At 47.5% G+C, this 22725-nt stretch overlaps 2 protein-coding genes across 3 annotated transcripts in view; both read left to right on the top strand.

The window, feature by feature from the left end:
- NCKIPSD (NCK interacting protein with SH3 domain) overlaps window positions 1-8891 on the top strand; it is a 94678-nt gene extending 85787 nt beyond the window's left edge. For both annotated transcript variants that reach the window (XM_050958456.1, XM_050958457.1), the window contains 4 exons: window positions 382-510; window positions 3670-3762; window positions 6052-6224; window positions 7174-8891. In XM_050958456.1, the coding sequence (XP_050814413.1) occupies window positions 382-510; window positions 3670-3762; window positions 6052-6224; window positions 7174-7377 (599 nt within the window). In that variant the 3' untranslated portion in view covers window positions 7378-8891. The remainder of the gene's footprint in view (window positions 1-381; window positions 511-3669; window positions 3763-6051; window positions 6225-7173) is intronic.
- LOC127053554 (protein ATP6V1FNB) overlaps window positions 1-11288 on the top strand; it is a 354802-nt gene extending 343514 nt beyond the window's left edge. Inside the window, exon 3 of the transcript XR_007775078.1 lies at window positions 11278-11288. The gene's annotated coding sequence lies outside the window, so the exon portion shown is untranslated. The remainder of the gene's footprint in view (window positions 1-11277) is intronic.
- Window positions 11289-22725: the final 11437 nt, after the last annotated feature.

The raw sequence follows: 22725 nt of genomic DNA, 5'->3' as shown, positions 1-22725 counted from the left end.
ATTTTAAATGGACTAAAGTACTGGGCAAGAATATAAATCTCTTGCCCATAATGTTTATGGTAGTTGGTTGGTTTGCTGCTGGGACAGTAGCTAGAATAGAAATTTGGGAATGCATTTACTCAGCAAAGCTGCCCATCCGGTGCCCTGCTTCTAGCACTGCTGTGAAATGTTCATAGTTTTTTTTTCTAAGCCATTCACATCTCCTACCACAAAGACCCCACAGCTGGCCATCCAGTGACCAGGGCGTTACCTCCTGGGTGGCTGAAATTGCGGCTGATTTATGCTCGTAAATGTAAAAGAAGCAGGCGATGTCTTGCATCAGGGAGAGTAGCGTGTTTGATCAGCACTAGATACTGAAAGCCCTTTTCTCCTCATGTACAGAGCACCTCAACTCACAGTTTGTCCAGTTCTTGTTGGATGTGATTGAAGAGGGGCTGCCCTCAGATACCACAGAGCAACTGCCTGACCTGTTTGTTAATGTCCTTCTGGCCTTTAATCTCCACATTCCAGGTCAGTGATACTACTTTTCCTCCCTTTCACAGAATTCCGGTGGTCTACAGGAGGGAAATTTCTTGACCTCCTGGCTGCACTATGCTAACTTGCCAAGCTCCCTTCTCTTCCTTTTTCCCTCTTCTAGTCCTCCAAGCTTTCCATTGTAGGCACTGAGCAAGGACTTTGAAAAAGAATGCTTTTGGGGGCAGAGCGTGATTTTAATCACTCACTAAGGAACGTGTGTGTGTGTGTGTGTGAGAGAGAGAGACACCCTGACCCCTCATTCTCTGGCCAGGACTGAGTCGGCAAATACAACCCCACCTGGGATTCCAGGTGAAAATACCATTCTAAGTGAATGACAGCTTGTCAAAACCAGTTAACCCCTTGGGGCAGGCCAAGCCATCCGAGCCCACATGATTCCCTCCACTCTTTCAGTCAGTTATTTTGGTGGGGTGTTATATCATGCCATGCATTTGCGTGGGTTAACTTCACAGGAACATCTAACTACTTTAGTGGGCACGTGTCATAAACAGATAGCTAAGGGTTAATGTTCTTTTACCTGTAAAGGGTTAACACAAGGAACCTGAAACACCTGACCAGAGGACCAATCAGGAAACAAGACTTTTTCAAATCTGGGTGGAGGGAAGTTTTGGGTGTGAGTTTTTTGTTCTTTGTCTTGGGTCTGACCCTCTCGGCTCTAAGAGTGATTTTTCTATCTCCTGCCTTTCTAATCTTCTGTTTCCAAGTTGTAAGTACAAGGATAATAAGACAATAGGTTTATATTGTTTTCTTTTGTATTTACATGTGTGTAGTTGCTGGAATGTTTTAAATTGTATTCTTTTTGGATAAGGCTGTTTATTCATTTTTTTCCTTTAAGCAATTGACCCTGTATATTGTCATCTTATTACAGAGACCATTTTATGTCCTTTTTTTCATTCTGTTTATATAAAGCTTTCTTTTTAAGACCTGTTGGAGTTTTTCTTTAGTGGGGACTCCAGGGAATTGAGTCTGCAGCTCACCAGGGAATTGGTGGGAGAAAGAAGTCAGGGGGAAAATCTCTTTGTGTTAGAATTACTAAACCTGACTTTGCATACCCTCTGGGTGAGGGGGGAAGAGAGATTAGCTCTCTTGGTACTTGTGTTTCCAGGACTGGAAACAGGGAGGGTAGAATCCCTTTGTTTAGATTCACGGAGCTTGCTTCTCTATATCTCTCCAGGAACCCAGAGAGGGAACACCTGGAGGGGAGGAGGGGGAAGGGAAATGGTTTATTCCCCTTTGTTGTGAGACTCAAGGAATCTGAGTCTTGGGGTCCCCCAGGGAAGGTTTTGGGGAGACCACAGTGAGCTAGGCACTGTATAATTCTTAGCTGGTGGCAGCGATACCAGGTCCAAGCTGGTACCTAAGCTTGGAGGTTTTCATGCTAACACCCATATTTTGAACGCTAAGGTCCAGATCTGGGAAGAAATGTTATGACAGCACATATCAGTATAATTGCACAACTGCTAATCTTCTCTCTCCTTCAGGTGATTGGCAGAGCTGCTACTTATCCCTGGCTGTGCCTCCTGAATCTCATTAAACGTAGATGCATTAGGGTCAGTCCCATAAACATATTCTGCTAGGCATCACTTTCTCCTGGATTTCTTGATCCCTCATCATGCCTACCATGTTGAGCTCCTTACTAATAGGCAAAAGATCTAGTCTTGTGGAAAGACGCTTAACCTCTCCCAGCTGCTGCTGTTTGCAAGAGTTTTGGAGTCTGTAATCATTTAGAGGATGGCAGTGTAATATTAGGGCCTAGGCTTGGATTAATCCTGAATATGCAAAATCTCCTGTTGCTATGTTGTAATTGTCATGTTGTTTCCTTGCTGTTGTTCTGTACAATGCCTTTATCCCTGGCTTCATGGAGAGAGAAGGCTGAAGCAGCAATAGCTCACTCATTATTTTGTATTCCCTTTCATTAACATGAAGGTAGTTGTGGTTTTGTTTCTAATTTCATATGAAAGTTTATCGCACAAACACCGATTATGTATGCTCTCTCAGTTGCTTTCATTCATTATCCTTTCTTACTGTTACCCAGTGCATTTGCTGGCTTCTGTAATTAGGCACTAACACTTGAGAGGCGGTGCGTTTCTGGGGGATTATTGCCCACCTGGAGTGCAGCAAGAAGCTGAGAGCAGAGTGACATGTTCTCGTCTTCCGAGAACTTGCTAAACGATGTTCAGGCTCCTTATTAGTAGGTTGAATTTTTATTCCCAAACCTTCAGAATCTGTCAGAACATTAGCACTTCACTGATGGAGAGGTAGTTAAAGCTTTCTTAGGATCTGTTACTAGATTAACTCCTTTCAACCTGATGGCTCCTGAAGTATTTTACAGATTAAACAGTATAGACTGGGCTCCCTATCCCCACGACAGGAACACTTTGGCAGTGTTCCACCCAACAGTTCACAGCAGGAAGAGATGAATAAATCTGTATTCAAACGAAACCTGAGGGAGGCAATATAACTCAAGTAAGAATTTGCCCAGGACACTAGGATTAACCCATCTATTCTTGCAAAAATGTAGGTCTTCCACTAATCTGTTTGTCACCTCATACAAAAGATGGCACTTTCTGCCTCCCTCTTGCACCATGCTGAGGCTTAGAGGTCATTAGTGTGGTGCACTTCATCAGCACCTGGGTTTTCCTTTGGGGAGTGTTCTACAAGTACATGCTCAGCCCTTATATACTTTTGAGCTCGGAAAAGATGCCAGGTCACCAAGGTATTGCTGACCTGACAAAGTGAAGGAGATCCTATAGTGGGGTGGGTGAGTCCTCTGGCTTCAAGTGTTGGATCTGAAATAGAATGGAAGTGATGTTTCAGAGTATAAAGCCTTGCAGGGTATTCCAAAGGCTGCTCTGATCACCTGGATGGGAGCTAGCAGCAAGCCAGCTCACCAGGTGCAAATAGAAAGTGAAATTCCAGTGTTCATGCATTAAATTTGGAGGAGATTTCCTGTCCAACTCTCTGACATTCTCATTCTGAGCACAGCAATGGTTGTGACATCCCAAAGATTCCCATGTCAGTGGCGTGAAGACAGGCTTAGAATTTTGTTTCTTTTCCTTTGCCACTCACTTAAGCCAGCCTGAAATGTGTTGCAAAGAGATCTGTCATTGCTAGTGAGCCTGTTTCATCTTTTAGTTCCAGAACACAATGTGATCATGACTACGCTGAGCAAGCACTCCAACGTCAAGACCTTCACAGAAAAAGTGCTGTTGCTACTGAACAGGGGAGGTGAGTGTCTCTGCAACTTTATTACATTCCCAGCAGGTGGGAAAGGTTAATGGCAGCACAGAGCTAGAGAGATGAGGCTGATTCATCGAGAGGTCAGAGAGTTAGAGGGAGCGGCTGGCAGATGAGCTTATGGCTTCACTAAGATTTGCTGCTCTGATACAAGTCTCAGTGTGAGGTGGACAAGGCTGCATTCCTGAGGAAGAAACTGTCTGAAATAAAGGCCTTCTGATGACATCTGCTAAGTAACTAATAACGGCAGGTGGACTGATGTTCTCTTGCAAGCCGATCCCTGTGAGCTGAGATTAGTGCAGCCTTTTGTGGGAATGGCTAGGCTAGGCTTGGTGGGATTCAGTTTTAATCAAGAACTGTAGGTAAGAGTCCATTTCAGCCAATGCTGAAATCGACTAAAAGAATCAATTGGTTACAAATGGGCGTGCTGCAGAGGTCAGGCTTCCCCGGCCCCACTCACTCATCACCAGCCAGGAGTGTAGGAGCATTCCCCAGCAGGAACTATTCAGCAGTGAGAGTGTCTCCCTGGGAGCCAAGGGCTCATCCTTCTCCTTGCAGTCCTAGCTGGGAGTCCCTGCTCCACTGGTCCAGAACCCCAGCCTTTCCCACACCTTGTGTCTGCAGGGATTGGGTGTCACCAGCCCTGTGGCCACGCAGGGAGCCCTCTGCTGAGCCAGGATGACCACAGCCTCCCCTGTACCTTGTACCCCAGTGTCTTGGGCCTCTCAGCCACACAGGGAGCCCCCTGCAGCCCAGCTGTCAGCACTGCCCTAACCCCAACCCTACCCCCCACAACCACGGAAATAAATATAGTTTAAAATAGGGAAAAAATCTTTAAAATAAGAATCAATAACAATTCTTCACAATTAGAAAGCTAACAATTGAACTCTGCTGAGCCTACCTGCAGCACAGCAGCGTTATCTCCTCCTGAGAATGGAAGGCAGTTTTTCCTTTGTCTTCATGCCCCTCCTGGGATGGCATTCGGTACCCCACATGCCAGGATCTGCCTGCCTGCCTTTCTTGTCTGTCAAGTTCTGAATCACTCCCCTGATTGCCCATGCTGGGGAGCAGGTGCCCCAGATGCTGGGTCTAGAGGGATACTGTCCTCAGAGAACATTGCTTACAGGTACACTTTCCCTTTTCAAATCACCCATCTGATTTGCCAGCTCCAGTATAGTGTTTGTAAAGCAGATCATTAGAAGCCCATAAAGCTCAGTTCCCAGTCAGCACAATGTCAAGTATTTCTACCTGTTTATCTGCCACTGCATTGTGCTTTTTAATACCTTCTGGAGCACTGGCATTAGCTTGATTCTGTTGACATGCTGTTAAATAACCCATCCTGTGTCTGTGATACGTGTAGTTCTTTTCTCTGGCTTCAGTTCTTTTCAGGGTTGTAAATCATGGTCTTTGGACAACATCAGTTAAACTGCATACAGCCTCCATGCTGTCCACCTGACTTCCTTCCAAAGCCTTTACTTAACCCTTCCACTACCCAATTACCTCATGCTGCCACCTCACCCTGAGTGGCTGCAAGAAAACAGCAGGAGTTGAGACCCTTTGGTAGCAATAATCTTTTGGGGAGACTTCACCTTCCTCCTTCCCCTGAAGCAGAGGAGAGGGGCCAGTGTACTTCAGAAGCCTCTCTGGGATGTGTATGAATAGAAGAGAGTGGAGATGCTGCTGGCCTATTTAAACCTGGAGGTGTTTATTATTTTCTTGCTTCTGAGTAGGTTATTAGGCTGGTCTCCATGGTGAAAGCTCATTTCAGATACAAGCTCTGCTGGACTAGGGGGCTGTTGAGGGAGTTTTGCACCAAAATTAATAAACCCTGGGGAGAAGAAAATGAGTGTGGCTGCTCAGGGAGGCCAGCAAGTTCTGAGGGGTGCTGGGTAGTGCTGAAGTAATGAGCTTTCCCTGCGATGTGTTAGTGAAACACAAATAATGATTAATACTTAGACTAATATACGAGGTCGGCCTCAGCTCAGTGCCCTGCAGAGCCGTCATCCCAATTATGCAGCCCAGAATTAGGCACTGTGCATGCCGGTGCTCTCCCAGCATTCGCAGCTGCCGCGCATGGTGTAGTGTCTGAACTAGTGCTTTGGAGTAGCTGTCTTAGGTCAGGGAAGGCACCTGGTGCTCAAGTCCTGGCTCTGTCCTGGTGCAGAGATTCAATCCAAAGAAGGTGGCCAGAGAACTTGAACAAATGTTGACTATAGATTTTAACACACACTTTTTTTCTATGACAACCTGCCTTCATCCCTTCTCTGGCTTGGCCCCCAGATGATCCAGTTTGTATCTTCAAGCACCAGCCTCAGCCGCCGCATTCGGTGCTGAAGTTCCTTCAGGACATCTTTGCCAGCAAGGATACCGCAAACATCTTCTACCACACGGACATGATGGTGATGATTGACATAACAGTGCGGCAGATTGCCGATCTCTCCCCTGGAGATAAGGTGCTGAGCCAGAGGGACTGGGGCTGGGATGTGGGAAGGAAGGGAGCTTTCCAGTGCAATGGAAGAGAAGGCCTCTTGCTACCCAAGCCATGGTGGGGAGGGGAAGAGAGGAAGCAGGTTCTAGCAGTGAAGCAGAATAGCCCAGATGAGTAGTGGGTGCTCTGGAAGAGAGTAATCAGTGATTGCTGGATCCCTTTTCTTTCCTGTCCTCTGCCTGTCTGGCAGAGCTGGCCTTAGGCCAGGTAACACCCAGCGACTCCTTGGAGTTTCAGGGCCCATTGCTAACTCTGCAACTGTAGGCCAGCCGGCTCTCCTCAGCAACAGGACAAGAGTGTGAGGCAAGCTCAGTCTGCCCTTGTAGCAGCTGGAGGAATGAGACAGTCCAGGTACTTGACTGAAGGCTCCTTTTAGGGAGTTGTTGCCAATTCTCTGTCCCTCACAGAGCCCCTACTTTGCTGTCAGATCAGGTGTTTCAGCCCTTAGGACCACTACAGTGATCAGGGAGCCGGGATCAGGTTTGAATGGGGAGAGGCATTAAAATTTGCCCCATCCATCCTCCATCCACTCACAGAAAGATATAGGAAGAGCTAACCTGTGAGAATCATTTCTCTGCGTTTCAGTTGGTGGTTTCACTCCCCACCCCGGGGTAACTGGCTGCTGTCCCTTCCCTCTGGGAACTCCCAAAGGACAGGGAGCTCCTTGCTTTAGCCCCCTCCCTAAAAGCAGATGAGTGGGATCTGTTGATGTAACTTTTGTAAGTTGCTCTGGGAAAAGCATCAAGATTCCATAGATACTAATGAGTCCCACAGAAGAGCAGGTGCTTACAATGGAATCTCACTCCTGATGGTAACACCACAGCAGCTGTTCCAGTGTTAATGCTTTTTGAAAACTGGAACACTTGTTTATCTCATTTAAATATTGCATTGTGCTCTGTCTCCCCCCACTGCAGCTGAGGATGGAGTATCTGTCTCTAATGCATGCGATCATGCGTTCCACACCCTACCTGCAGCATCAGCACCGTCTCTCTGACCTGCAAGGTACCTTGCAGCGCATTTTGGCTGAGGAAGAGGAGGGGCAGCAGTGCCAGATGGACAAAATGATCATCTGGGAAATGTATAAGGAGTTCCCAGAAATGTCTCCAGGAACCAGCTAACTGACCATCAGATTGGACTGAGAGCGCCACTTGGAACAAAAATGTATCATGTTGACACTTCTCCCCATCCCCTTCCAGTCCTGCTTATACATATTATTCCTCCAGGTGAGACCTAGGGTTCAGACAGGCCCTGTAGAAGTGTCAGCAATGGAATACCCCAGCAGAAAGCATTTTAAGGGCACTCCTGAGGTCTGGCCCTTTATGAGAGTTGTTACCCTGAATGGAAGAGGACAATTGGCACTAGTGTCATGCTCTGACTGGGACAGGAAGTCCATTCATCAGCTGTGTGGGTATTGTTAGCAGTAGGGGACACAGAGCTTGTGAGGGACTTACCAGCCTGGATGCTGGATAGCTTTGGATGTTTAGCTGTTCTGGGGTCTGAGGTCCCGAAGTAAAAAACCTTTGCCATAGAGTATCCTTCATCCACATACACAGTTACCAAGTGGAGTAGGCCAGTGTTTGGAAGAAGCTTTCATAACATCTGTTTTGTTTTCTGCTGCTAGTGCAAATATGCTGCAGTCCTGGCAAATGGGATAACTAGCTACATCTCCACTGCTGTCTGGTGAGCCTTTCACTTCCTCCTGACCTCTGGGTTACAACCCACCAACTGGGGTCATAACAGTGTGGTCCAGCAGCTGCTTTTTCCAGTCTGCTTTACATAGTGATGATTAAATCCAAGATTCTCACACTGTGTCCGCGGAGTAGTAACAGTTGTCCAGGCAACGTTATTCTTTTCAGAGGCCTCTGGCCTAGACACAGTGCTAAGGTGTATCCTGCTAACTGAAACCTGCAGCTTGTCTCCTAGTGTCTTCCCAGCCTCTGGTGCATCACATGGAGGTGTGTATTTGTAGCTAGGGGCATGGGGTGCTCTGTTCTTAAAGCCTGTGGATTTCTTGCCTTGAGCTTAGTAGCGATTGGTTCTGCCTAGCTGTACCTCCTCTCCTTGTGCCAGTGGCCTGAAGGTTGCTTGAGCCTGGTGTCCAGTAACTCTGCTTGTGAATATGCACAAGTGTGGAGAACCCGCTATATTTTCTCTAGGTCTCTAACAAAATGGATTAATCTGTTTCTTATTTATATGTTACAGATGTGGTCACAAGCTAACATGAGTCTGTAATATCTATTGCTATGCACAGGCACTGCATAAGTGATTGCTCTCCTTTGCTGGAGCTTTGCAGTGTTTTGTGTAGATGCTGTTAGAAATGAAACTGGAAATACTTAGGCAACTGGTTATTAGCAGATGAATGAGCAAAACTTGAAGTCTGTGTGGTGAGGGCTTGGGCCTCAAGTGCGATGTGAGTGTGAAGCCCAGGAAGGGATCTTGTGATGGCCCTGCAGCCTAAAGAGGGTGAGTGGATCATGAAATCGGCGTTGGAGCATTCAAGGCTAATGAACAGCCCGATAGAAACAAATCTATTTTCCCTGTCAAAATGTCTGAATGCCAAAAAGGAGCTGTATTTTCGTAATCACTAACGTAAATGTAACACGCAAAGAAATAAACATGTCTTAAACGCTGAGCGCCTGAGAACACTTCTGTTGCCTACTGCATTCGGTCACTATCTGGGACTGCTGTATCCTTATTGTGGGGACTGAGGAAAGGCCACTGCAAAATGGTGTGAACCCTTGTCCTTGGTTTGTTCACTAAATATTAGTTCAAAGTACACGGTTGCTAATCTTTAAATGGGAGTTACGGTAATTCAAGAGTTGATTTTTTCAAACACCAGAGCCCCAGGTAGGGAAATACATGAGTCCAAACCCAACTCCCCTGCCCCATCTCAATGAAAGGGTGGGCAGAAATGGGGAGAGCTAACTGTTCTGGCCTCTGGGTGTTTCTGATCCGAGCAGGAAGGAGGAAAAGTCTGAGGGACAGTGTCGGGGAGGAGGTTCCAGTGAAACGACTCTGCAATCAATAGTCTGCAAAACAGCTCTCCAATAGATTACGGGTTTGCTTAGAGTTGCAATTCACATCCTACAACACACAACTTCAGTCTTCTTCCAGCAGAGCTTCCGTTTCACTTGGCATCCTGCATCACAGAGGATTTTTTAACTGTCTTTGTTAAGCATTAAGGAATCAAGCTTCTGCTGTTGAAGCTAGCTATATACCTTTACCAACCCTCAGCCCTTCCCATGGGATAGGTAAAAATGAGGTGGGGACAAGGGGTTGCTCCAGCCTCATTCTGAGGTGCTCGTTAGGATACTATGATAGAAAGGGTATATGTTGACTCTGCTATGGAGAAACCTGTCACAATTGCCTTGGAGGTAGGACTCGTTTGGCTGCTACACTGAACGTTGGGCTGCTGAAGGCTGTTCTAGGCTTGCATCATGGTAATTCCTTTCAATTTCAGCCCCTCTGAGATGGGGCAAAACTTACCAGAGCCTTTGGCTTACCTGCGAGCCCTCCTTCTCAAATGGGTTCCTCCCGGAGTGCTATTTCAGTAGGGGGATAGTTGCCCTCCTGCGATTCCTGCCACCTGCTTGGGCTGGCAGGTCTGAGCATCAGAGCAAGTCAGGAAGAGACCTGCTCCCCCTCCGCTGGCGGCAGCAGTGGCTGCCAGATTGGGTCCCTGCTCCAGAGGAGTGGGCAGTAGCTCTTGTGTCTGGAGAAAGTCAGCAAGAGGGGCAGGACGTATAGAGCTGTGGGGAGCAAGGAGGCAACACCGCAATGGGACAGGTGCAGTCTCTGGTGGAGAACCAGTGTTCTGGACACTGATGCCTGCAAGTCTCCGTGATGCTGGGAGGCTAGATGCCAGCTCGTGCCCAGGCTGCAGGCATTAGCTAAGAACTGACAAACTCATATCTGGAGACCAGACCAGCTCACGTGTATGTTTGTTTTGCTCAAAACAGGTATTTGTCTTAGAATGTATTTAGTGTTCAGGCTCTATGAAATGCTTGTTAATTGCTGCCTGCATTAATCTCACCTGTAATGTCGGGATTCCACACTAAAGAAAATACATATGTTTTGCCTTATAACTGAGAGTGTTTGTTTGCTCTGAACTTGTGAACCCAGGTGTGGGAATAATCCCCCTGCCCATCCAGAAGCCATCAAAATCAGATGGGCCATCAAGGAACATGGCAATATAAAAGATTAATTAATGGCCTTATCGCACCTTGGAAATTCTATGTGCAAGAAGCTTGTCCTGTGGACTTCGAAGCTGAATGAAGGAAATAAAACAGTCACAGAAAAATGTTCCCGCTCTTCGCTGTTTGAACTGTCACAGGGCCAGGGCCACCAAATTGAAGCCAGTGCTCCCCCGGGGCTGTGTGCAGGGGTGTTGAACAAATCTGCAGCTGCCTCCCCCGGCACTGATAAAATGTGAGCAGTTACCCTCAAACCGTTCTTGAGAAACCCCAGGGAGACCACTGTCACTCTGCCCTAAGGCTGGTCTGGGTGCTCTGACAGGTAAACCCTCCAATCTACAGCCTGAGTGAGCCAAGCTGGCTGAGTGCCAGACTTGGTGCTAACGTTGGCTCAGCCCAGTGGGGAAGCATCACCAGTGAAATGCCCTGCGCTGTTGCCAGCACAATAGAGGGCTCCCTCAAGTGTCGGTTCCCCAATGCACTTGTGGCCTTGGTGCTACTGAGCTCTGGCTTTGTTAGACAAGATAGAAGCTGATACAGAAGACAGTAAGGGGACCAGCAGCTCCCCAATGAACCTACTGTCATAGCCGCTAGCCCCATGTTGTTCTCTATCAAGGCCACTGTCTTTTCTCCCTACTTGCCTGCTCTAAGCACGGGGGGGAATGTCTCTGAGTATCAATACATTGCATTGCCACTTCACCCATTGACTCCTGGTCCCCTGCCTGGCTGTTGTGACACTCACGGTACTGGCTTCAAGGCTCTCCACTCACCCTCTGTTAGGAGCTGTTGGACCTTTGTCCAGCTGGAGCACTTGAGCTGAGGCAGATGCACCTGCACGAAGAGTTGGTGCTTTTGGTGCAGGAAGCTCTTCTCAGCACTGCCCCCTCTTGTGCCAAGGACTCCAGCCAAGATATCGTCGGTGCTTTCTGGTGTGTTAGAGTGCACCAGGTCCCCACGTTGTGTAGGGAACTCCAGCCACCTGCGTGGGGGCTGTCTGAGGATCAGCTGCCGTTTGGATTGACGTGAGCTGAAGGATTCTTTTGATGCCCAGAACTTTTCTGCTGTGCATTCCCTGGATCTCGGCAGTCATGGCAGAGCGGGCAGGGTGGCAGATGAGGAGAGATTGGACAATATGACCAGCTGATCATAAACATCATGAGACAGGATTCACCTGCCCACATGGAAGGAAATGGAAGGGAACAGCGATGGGTTGGGAAAGCCTGAGCCTTCTAAACAATAGATCACTGAAGTGAAGGAGCAAAAAATATCTGAGTTGTGAGGTTTCACTTCAGCTCTAATGCCGTGGTGAGAGGCTCTCTGCCCCCAGCCAAGAGGGTGAGTGGCTGTGCGGTTTCCCTAAGCTAGTGAGTTTCTGCGTGAATGGAAATCCTGTCATGTAATCCATGTAACTGCAGTGAGAGAAAAGGTCTTAGTAAATCGGAGAGAATCAAACTAGCTTTCCCTCTGTAAATTCATTATTGTGGCGCCTGTTTAGCCATGCCAAGGCTGAAGACAGGCAACAGGCACAGATAACACACTTGAGTTTTCATTATATTTAATGGGCCATTATTAGACCAGTATCTCTTCAGATGAGTGTGTTTTCATTGTGCCTCAGCAGTGAATGGCATTGGGAGCTAGCATAGGGGAAGCTGTCTGTTGTCTATGATCCTTTGCGTTTGTCTTACTAGCTAGAGTGATTCAATTACAACTGTTGTGCCATGCCACTGCCCTGATGAATTCCTAGCCCTCCCCAGCAACATGAGCTGGGTAATTAGAACAAATAAACTTGGAAACCCTCACAGTTTTTTTTTAAAGCATCACTTCTCCTCCAATTGGATTTCTTGACACAAATCCTGTGTTTAAGGAGGTGTGATGTGCAATCAGTTTGATGGCTGAGGCTCTCATTAGTTGGGTATGTCTGTTCCGTGCTTGCATTTACACTTCCCCTCCTTTATTGAGACCTCTGGAGATTTCTCAAGCATGTCCATCCATTTCTGACTTGTGTAGCTCCAGTTTCTCTCCCCTCCTTTCTCAGTCAGGATTGTTACTTTATTTTTACCCTGTCCACCCGTCTGGCAGGCACTGGAGCAGTGCCTGCCAGGACCTGCGGGACACCTCTGGGGGCAATGAGCCCCATGACTGTACTCTGTTCGGGGGAGATTTATGAAGTGGGGTTTAACCTATTAGGGACTGGTTAGGAAACCTCCATGTAGTTTGTTTGTTTTCTTGCCAGGCCATCGGCAAACACCAGCCTGAAACCTGGGACTTAAATTTCAACAAAGCAGCTTGTGGTACTGGCTGTTGTTAATCTGCCCTTATACATTTCAGCAAAGCTGCTTGTCTGCTAATCTGTGTCACTCTGCTCCTCTTAACAGTGAAATATGGCAGTGTGTGTGGAAAAGCAACTAATAGTACAGAGAGGGAGTTGAGAAGTGATTTCCAGGGTACTATATGAAAAAGGTGGACGGCTTTTGTATAGCCTTGCTTGTATTTCAGTAAGCACAGCTTTGTAGTGTCTCCTGTATGTTGTGACATAGTTAACCAGAGACACTGGAATGGAGTTGGACAATAGCCAATGCACTGTAGCAGTGGTTCTCAAACTTTTGTACTGGTGACCCATTTCAAATAGCATGCATCTGAGTGTGACCCTATCATAACCTTAGTCCCAGATTTGGACCTTAGCGTCCAAAATATGGGGGTTAGCATGAAAACCTCCAAGCTTAGTTACCAGCTTGGACCTGGTACCTGCTGCCACCACCCAAAAAATTAGAGTGTTTTGGGGCACTCTGGTCCCCCTGAAAAACCTTTCCTGGGGACCCCAAGACCCAAATCCCTTGAGTCTCACAACCAAGGGAAATAATCCTTTTTCCCTTCCCCCCTCCAGGTGCTCCTGGAGAGATACACAGACACAAGCTCTGTGAATCCAAACAGAGTGACTCCCCCTCTCCGTTCCCAGTCCTGGAAACCAAAAGCACTTTCCTATTCCCCCAGAGGGAATGCAAAATCAGGCTGGCAAATCCAACACACAGATCTCCCCTGATTTCTTCCTCCCACCAATTCCCTGGTGAGTACAGACCCAATTTCCCTGAAGTAAAGAAAAACTCCAACAGGTCTTAAAAGAAAGCTTTATATAAAAAAGAAAAATACATACAAATGGTCTCTCTGTATTAAGGTGATAAAATACAAGGTCGATTGCTTAAAAGAGTATTGAATAAACAGCCTTATTCAAAAAGAACACAAATCAAAGCACTCCAGCGCTTATATTCATGCAAATACCAAAGAAAAGAAACCATATAACTTACTATTTGATCTCTTTGTCCTTTGTCATAAACAGATAGCTAAGGGTTAATGTCTCTTCCACCTGAAGCACCTGACCAGAGGACCAATCAGGAAACCGGATTTTTTCAACTCTGGGTGGAGGAAGTTTGTGTCTGAGTCTTTTGTCTGTCTTCCTGCTTTCTCTGAGCTTTGGAGAAGTAGTTTCTACTTTCTAGTCTTCTGTTTCTAAGTGTAAGGACAAAGAGATCAGATAGTAAGTTATATGGTTTCTTTTCTTTGGTATTTGCATGAATATAAGTGCTGGAGTGCTTTGATTTGTATTCTTTTTGACTAAGGCTGTTTATTCAATATTCTTTTAAGCAATTGACCCTGTATTGTATCATCTTAATACAGAGAGCCCATTTGTATGTATTTTTCTTTCTTTTTATATAAAGCTTTCTTTTAAGACCGGTTGGAGTTTTTCTTTACTTCAGGGAAATTGAGTCTGTACTCACCAGGGAATTGGTGGGAGGAAGAAATCAAGGGGAGATCTGTGTGTTGGATTGCTAGCCTGATTTTGCATTCCCTCTGGGGGAATAGAAAAGTACTATTTGTTTCCAGGATTGGAAACAGAGAGGGGGAGTCCCTCTGTGTAGTTTCACAGAGCTTGTGTCTGTGTATCTCTTCAGGAGCACCTGGAGGGGGGAAGGGAAAAAGGATTATTTCCCTTTGTTGTGAGACTCAAGGGATTTGGGTCTTGGGGTCCCAGGGAAGGTTTTTCAGGGGGACCAGAGTGCCCCAAAACACTCTAATTTTTTGGGTGGTGGCAGCAAGTACCAGGTCCAAGCTGGTAACTAAGCTTGGAGGTTTTCATGCTAACCCCCATATTTTGGACGCTAAGGTCCAAATCTGGGACTAAGGTTATGATATCCTTACACTTAGAAACAGAAGACTAGAAAGTAGAAACTACTTCTCCAAAGCTCAGAGAAAGCAGGCAGACAGACAAAAGACTCAGACACAAACTTCCCTCCACCCAGAGTTGAAAAAATCCGGTTTCCTGATTGGTCCTTTGGTCAGGTGCTTCAGGTGAAAGAGACATTAACCCTTAGCTATCTGTTTATGACAGACCCTCCCTTATAAATTAAAAACACTTTTTTATATATTTAACACCATTATAAATGCTGGATGCAAAGCAGGGTTTGGGGTGGAGGCTGACAACTCACGACCCCCAGTTTGAGAACCCCTGCCATCTAGTCTATCACATGCAGCCTTATAGTGATGTCTGTAACTGAAGAAGCCATTGAGGGAGGAGATCTGTATCTTCCCATGTGCTTGCATCAATTATCTCCTTCCTCATTCAAAATGGGCTTTTGGTGACCAGCAGGATGCTGAGGGAATGAGGCTGCTGATTATTTTTATATTCATGTAATGTGTGAACCACGACTGATTTACTGCACACCATTGCAGTAAACTTTGCCATGTGCTGGAGACAATACTTTAGCTTTATGTACTCCCATATGTTGTTAGAACCTATTGTAGCTTTCCCTTAATGTGTCTTCATGAGAGGGAGGAGCTTATTTCTGTGCATAGAGCTTATCCAGTTATGGAAAGAGTGACTGGACCTAACCTGAAAAAGGAAAATGGCCAGTGAGTTCCCATCTTCCTCAAGGAAACTGGGAGAGACCAGAGGAGAGTGGGGCTTCCAGCCAGTCTTCTGACCTCCACACTGGCTTAGCATCAGCAGCTGGAGCACTGAGAGCTTGGAGACACTCTTCTCTGCTTAGTGTCGGTGCCACAGCACCCCTGAGTAGCGTGGTGAGTCACAGCAGGGAAACCCATTTCAGTCCCTGCAATGCTACTAAAACCTTCCACTGGAAGCAGTGGGAGGAAAAGCCTAACTGGTTTCAAGACTGAGCTTGATACATTTATAGAGGGGATGGTCTGATGAAACTGCCTACAATCACATGCAGTCGATCTGCAACTGCTAGTAGCAAATATCCCCACCAGCTAGAGATGGGACACTAGAGGGGGAGGGCTCTAAGTTACTCCAGAGAATTCTTTCCTGGGTATCTGGCTGAGTCTTGCCCACATGCTCAAGGTCTATCTGATCACCATATTTGGCGTTGGGAAGGAATTTTCCACCAGGTCAGATGGGCAGAGACCCCGGGGGTGAGGTGTTTCACTGCCTTCTACAGCATGAGGCACGGATCACTTGCTGGTTTGAACTAGAGTAAATGGTGGAGTCTCTGCAACTTGCAGTCTTTAAACCATGATTTGAGGACTTCAGTAACTCAGCCAGAGGTTAGGGGTCTATTACAGGAGTGGATGGGTAGGTTCTGTGGCCTGCAATGTGCAGGAGGTCAGATTAGATGATCCTGATGGTCCCTTCTGGCCTTAAAGTCTGAGTCTATGAGCTTGGAACAAACCCAGAGGGAATATGACACATCATCTCTGGCAACTATTTGCATTTTACTCCTTTTAAAAAAAAATCTATAATCTTGAAACTCAAAAAGTAAGAGACAAGCTTCAGGCCGCCTTCTTTCACGTGCTAAAAGGCTTGCATGAACACATGGCAAGTGCTACTGTGAAAAGTCAACACAGAGCTCAGCCAGGAGCAATAACACAGCACCGTGAAGACATGGATTCACTATGCATCTCCCTCATCTTCAGTCCAATGGCCTGCAGCTACTCTAGCTGGACAGAAGGGAGCTAGAGAAGACTGGGTGTGGGCTGAGAAGGCCTGAGTTGGACTTTACTTCATTTTGAGTTCCTTCTGTGACTAAAACCCCACCCCCAGGAAGTGGGTAAGCTCTGACTTCTCCAGCCTGAGTAGATGGTGTTTGGAGCAGAGTGGGGAAGCCACTTGCTCACAGGAAGCATCTTCAAAATGGCTCCCTAGTAACCACTGCCAAGCTCACTGTAAAATGCTGGAGGGGAACATGCTTCTCACCTGCTATTAAAACAAGAGGGAGAGAAGTTAGTTCTGGCGCCGTGTGACCTCTGACAACAAAAAGAAGCCAAAACGAGCGGAGGCAGATTTTGTGAGTGGTTCTGTTCCTGTTTCCTAGCACTCATTACGTTCTTGCGCCGGCTCTGGCAGAAGTGAACTAACCCATCCCAGATTAGCAGGGTATAAATGTGACCAGATCTCCTGGGGTGAAGTGAGCTGCCCAGTTCCAGGTCCCATTATCCTTTCCCATGTCCAACTGTTTCCCTAGAATGTTATTTCTTCTCTTGCTGAGCTCTCCAAAGTGAAGTCACTTGCTTCAGCCCTCTCCCCCTATTCCCTCTCCTAGCAGCAAGCTAGTCTCGCTTGCCCTGACAGACTGTATGAAGTGCTCTGTGACCCCTTTGGTGCCTTTGCCCTGGGAGACTGTCCCTGCCGTATAATATGCAGGCTCGCTAATTGCCTTGCTCAATCCCAGGATCAAACAACGCCAGACTGCAGTTGCACAGACTGACCTCTGCCCAGAAAAGGAAATACTGTGTCTGTTGAAGCGGTTCCCAGCGAGCTGTCCGTTTTGACTCTTGTGTGTCTGTCTTGGCCGCACATCTGCCTAATCCCTGCGCTCCCACAAGGCGCTCTGCAATGTGATACCAGCAGCCTGCTGTCCAATTAAGGATAGCAAGATGAGACAGACGCGTATTTAAACATGCTGGGGGACTTCTGCCTGGACAGGGGTTAAATCTGATCTTAGGCTAAAGCAAAGCTTGAAAACTCGGTGCAAGTTCCCTGCCTTTTGTATTGCCATGAGGAAGGTCACTTTCCTTACCCAAGGCATGCCGCCCTTTCTCCTTAAAGTTTGCTTTGCATTCTCCTAATACAGAAGATGGTTTTGTGCTGTACAAACTGCATGTTGTGATCTGGGCCTTGCTGAGAGGGAGAGTCAAAAGTCTCCTTGGCCTTGGGGTGGAATAACAGTAAGGAGAATACTGGTGACAAAAGGGGCAAAGCAGTGCTAGGAAAAGCCTGTTGCCATCAGGTCCACAGGCCCAAGTTTAGGAATAGCGAGCCGAGAGATTGGCCATGCTGGAGATTGTAAGGAGGCTAGAACGGGGAAAGCATTCAAGAACTTGCATTGCCAGTTGTGCCACTTGTAGCTTTGCTAGCAAAACCACTTGAAACAGCAGCCCCCATTTTAAAAAAAAACAAACCCACCACACACATAGGCCTTATTAGTTTTGTTTGAACTTTATTTCAGCAGTGACAACACTCTCTTCTTGGGCTTAATTCCCCCTTGGGGTCCCTGGGCCCTCACTTCTTCCCAGCCCATCTTTAATCCCTAGGAGTTACCCTGTGCTGTGAGTGGTTCTTGCTTAGACTTTAGTTGTTGAAGATGAAATTTCCCACTTGTTTCCCACTCCCTCTATTGCTGCGGGGATGTCAGTGAACAGACAGAGCTATGTTGGCTGTATATTGTTTTGCTGAAAAGCAGAAACTGAATCCTCCTACAAATAAATGTGTCGTCTCAGATGCCCTATTAAAGTTTCTTAGTGAATGCAGATAAAATGATTCTATATGTGTGAACTAGGATGTTATCGGAAAAGTCCACAGCACCGTAACATCTCCTCTCCCCATGGTCGCATCAGCTCTGTATATGTTGTTCCACATTTGCATTTCAGAAATGAAAAATCTCTCAAATCAAAAGCAATAAAGGCTCTTGGTGATTTATTTTTTTATAGCATCCAAGATGGCAAGCGAGGCCCTTCTCAGAGGACATAAGATGTTTACTTGTGAGGTGTAGACAAGGGCCAGTGAAATAAGGGTGATAACCAGGTGGAGGGAGGATGAGGGGAACAGACAAAAGAGCATGTGGTTATTCTGTGTAAACCAGGGGGGTTAAATATGAAAATAAAATAGATTAAAACACTGAAAAATACTCTGCGGGCAGCACCAAAGGTGGTGGGGGCAGAGACTTGAACGAGGAGAGTAGTAGCTTGGTAAGTTAGTCAGGGGCACATTTCACAGGCCAGGGGAAACTTATGAGAATGCACAAGGGACCTACTGTTCAGTGTTTTCAGTGGGGGAGGGAATGGTCTCTGGTTTTTAAATGGTCTGGAATTTACAGCTTTGGTCTCAAGACATTTATATGAAATACTGTACTACAGTGAAATGAAATACAGATGCTTCATCAGCTCTATACTAAACTGCAGTGTTGTGATCTTAGGCTCCCCAGTGCACATCTTCCACTGGAACGAATATAATGCTTCAGATTTTCTCAGCCATGCGTATTTCTGCAGCCATTGTTGGTATGACTACAAAGAAGTAAGGAATCTGGGGCCATGTCTAGTTGGACACTGGTGGAAATGGGGTGGTTGTGAAATTGGTGTTTCCCAAATGCATTGAAAGTATATTTGGGCTTCTAAGGGTGTCATACAAAATAAAATAAAATGCTTCACAAACAAGAACAGATCTAACCTAAGACATAAGAATGGCCATAATGGGGTAGACCAATGATCCATCTAGTCCAGTATCTTGTATTCCAATAGGGGCCAGTGCTAGATGCTTCAGAGGGAGTGAACAGAACAGGGCAACTTATTTAGTGATGCATCCCCTATCCTCCAGACCCACCAGCTAGCAGTCAGAGGCTTAGGGACACCCCTGTAATGGGGTTGCATCCCTGACCATCTTGACTAATAGCCATCAAGGGACTTATCCTCCATGCACTTACCTAATTCTTCTTTTAACTTACACTTTTGGCCTTCATGAAATCCCCTAGCAGTGAGATCCAGAGATTGACTATGTGTTGTGTGAAGTACTTCCTTATGTTTGTTCTAAACCTGCTGCCTATTGATTTCATTGGGTGACCCCTGCTTCATGTTACGTGAAGGGGTAAATAATATTTCCTTATTCACTTTCTCCATATCATTCATGATTTTATAGACCTCTCAGTTGTCTTTTTCTAACCTAAACAATCCCAATCTTTATAATCTCTCCTCATATGGAAGCAGTTCCAAACCTCTAATCATTTTTGTTGCCCTTTGTACTTTTTAATTCTAATACATCTTTGTTGATAAAATTATATCAATATTTTAGCTCTACTCAGTAAAAATAAGAAGGACAGGTCCACCAGCTGTTCGACTCAAAATTTAGAAACCTTGCTTTGCAGAGTGAGACTGAAAAGGCTTGATCTATTTAATTTATCGAAGAGAAAGTTGAAAGGTATCTTGATCACAGTTTGAATAGCTCTCTGAGAAGATTTCTGATAGCAGAAGGTCTTAAATCAAGATTGGATGTCTTTCTAGAAGTTATGCTATAGCTCAAATAAAAGTTAGGAGCTTGATGTAGGAATCACTTGGTGAAATGCTATGGCCTGTGTTTATCCTGGCAGCAGGCCTAAATTAACCAATGTGCATTCAGTGCACTTCTACCGGGGCCCCAGATCAGGAGGACCCCCCCCTCAACCACCAGATCTGGGTGGGTGGCATTGCAACCTGGCTCATGGGGTTGCAATGTCACTCACATGTGGCCTGAGTGCCTGTCACGGAGTGTGGGGGAGTCCGGCCCTGCACCCCTCTTCCTGGGACCCACAGTGACTCTCAGCCAGTCAGTAAAACAGAAGGTTTATTGGACAACAGGAACACAGGTTACAGCAGAGCTTGCAGGCACAGTCAGGACCCCTCCACCGAGTCCTTCTGGGCTTTCAGGGTGCTTGGATCCTAGCTAGGATACCCTGAATTCCACCCACACAGCCCCAAGCCCAAACTCCAACTGCTTCCCTCCTGCCACTCCCTTCCTTTGTCCCCTTCCCGGGCAAAGGTGTTGACCTTTCCCCTCCCTTACCTAGCTCAGGTTACAGGCTCTGGCATCGTCCATCTCCTAAAGTCCTCCCCTGCTCTCCCACTCCCCACACAGACAGTCCCTACTGCATCACATCTCTCCCCCCTTCGAGACTGAACTGAGCGGGGTCACTCTGCCCAGTGACCTGGGGAAGTTCAGGATCCCCTCTCCGGGACAACGCATCCGCTGTCAGGTTGGCACTTCCCTTCACATGGACCACGTCCATGTCATAGTCCTGCAGGAGCAGGCTCCACCTCAGGAGCTTGGCGTTGGCTCCTTTCATCTGGTGCAGCCAGGTCAGGGGAGAGCGGTCGGTGTACACGGTGAAGTGTCGCCCAAAGAGATATGGCTCTAGCTTCTTAAGGGCCCACACCATGGCCAGGCATTCCTTCTCGATGGCCGCGTAGCTTTGTTCCCGGGGTAGCAGCTTCTTACTCAGGTACACGATGGGGTGTCTCTCCCCCTTTTCATCCTCCTGCATTAACACCGCCCCCAGTCCCGTGTCTGAGGCATCGGTGAACACCATAAAGGGTTTGTCAAAATCTGGGTTTGCCAGAACTGGGTCGCTAACCAGAGCCTCCTTCAGCGCCCGGAAAGCCTCCTGGCACTGCTCAGTCCAGATCACCTTGTCTGGCTTCCCCTTTTTGCACAGTTCAGTGATGGGGCCGGCTATGGCACTGAAGTGGGGCACGAACCTTCGATAGTACCCCGCCATCCCAATAAAGGCCTGGACCTGCTTTTTGGTTTGGGGAGCAGGCCAGTCTCTGATCACCTCCACCTTGGCTGGTTCCGGCTTCAGGCAGCCGCTCCCCACCCGATGGCCCAGGTAAGATACTTCAGCCATCCCCACCTTGCACTTCTCAGCCTTTACTGTTAACCCAGCCTTTCGGAGTCGGTCCAGGACTTGTTTAACCTGGGACACGTGGTCCTCCCAGGTCTGGCTGAAGACGCAGATGTCATCAATATACGCCACGGCAAAACTCTCCATCCCCCTCAGTAGCTGATCCACCAGGCGCTGGAAGGTGGCCGGCGCTCCCTTGAGGCCGAAGGGCAGGGTCAAAAACTCATAGAGCCCCAGAGGGGTGATAAAGGCCGATTTCAGCCTGGCATCTGCGTCCAGCGGCACTTGCCAGTAGCCTTTGGTAAGATCCATAGTGGTGAGGTACCGTGCACCTCCCAGCTTGTCTAGGAGCTCGTCAGGCCTGGGCATAGGGTAGGCATCAGATACGGTGATGGCATTGAGCTTTCGATAGTCCACACAGAACCGGATTGACCCATCCTTCTTGGGAACCAGCACTACTGGCGAGGCCCAAGGGCTGGAAGACGGCTGGATCACCCCCAAAGCCAGCATGTCCCTGACCTCTCTTTCAAGATCCTGGGCAGTTTTACCAGTGACCCGAAAAGGGGAGCATCTTATAGGGGGGTGTGACCCGGTCTCCACCCGGTGGACAGTCAAATTAGTGCGTCCAGGCTGGTTGGAAAACAGCTGTCTGTACAGATGCAGCACCCCTCTGATCTCAGCGTGCTGGCCCGGGGTCAGCTGATCAGAGAGGGGAATCGCCTCCAGGGGGGAACCAGTTTTTGTCCCAGGGAATAGATCCACTAAGGGGTCATCTCCCTGCCCCTCCCAATGTCCACACACGGCCAACACCACATTCCCCCTGTCATAGTATGGTTTCATCATGTTCACATGGTACACCCGACGGTGATGTGCCCGGTTTGACAGCTCCACCACATAGTTTACCTCATTCAGTTGCTTGATAACCTTGAAGGGCCCTTCCCAGGCGGCCTGGAGTTTGTTTCTCCTCACGGGGATGAGAACCATCACCTGATCTCCGGTGGCGAAGGCACGGGCTCGGGCTGTGCGGTCATACCAGACCTTCTGCCTCCTCTGGGCTCGGGCCAGATTCTCCCTGGCCAGGCCCATGAGCTCGGCCAGTCTTTCCCGGAAGGTCAGGACATACTCCACCACTGACTCTCCCTCGGGAGAGTCCTTCCCCTCCCATTCGTCCCTCATCAGGTCTAGGGGCCCCCTCACCCGCCTTCCATACAACAGTTCGAAAGGTGAAAACCCAGTAGATTCCTGGGGTACCTCCCTGTACGCAAACAGCAGGTGAGGTAAGTACTTGTCCCAATCTTGCGGATGCTGGTTCATAAATGTTTTTAGCATCATCTTCAGCGTCCCGTTGAACCTTTCTACCAGCCCGTTGGACTGGGGGTGATACGCTGAGGCC

This window comes from Gopherus flavomarginatus, chromosome 6 (genome assembly GCF_025201925.1).
Source record: "Gopherus flavomarginatus isolate rGopFla2 chromosome 6, rGopFla2.mat.asm, whole genome shotgun sequence".
Taxonomy (NCBI): Eukaryota; Metazoa; Chordata; order Testudines; family Testudinidae; genus Gopherus; species Gopherus flavomarginatus.
The sequence above is the reverse complement of the archived record's forward strand: the minus strand, read 5'-3'. Positions and strand labels throughout refer to the sequence as shown.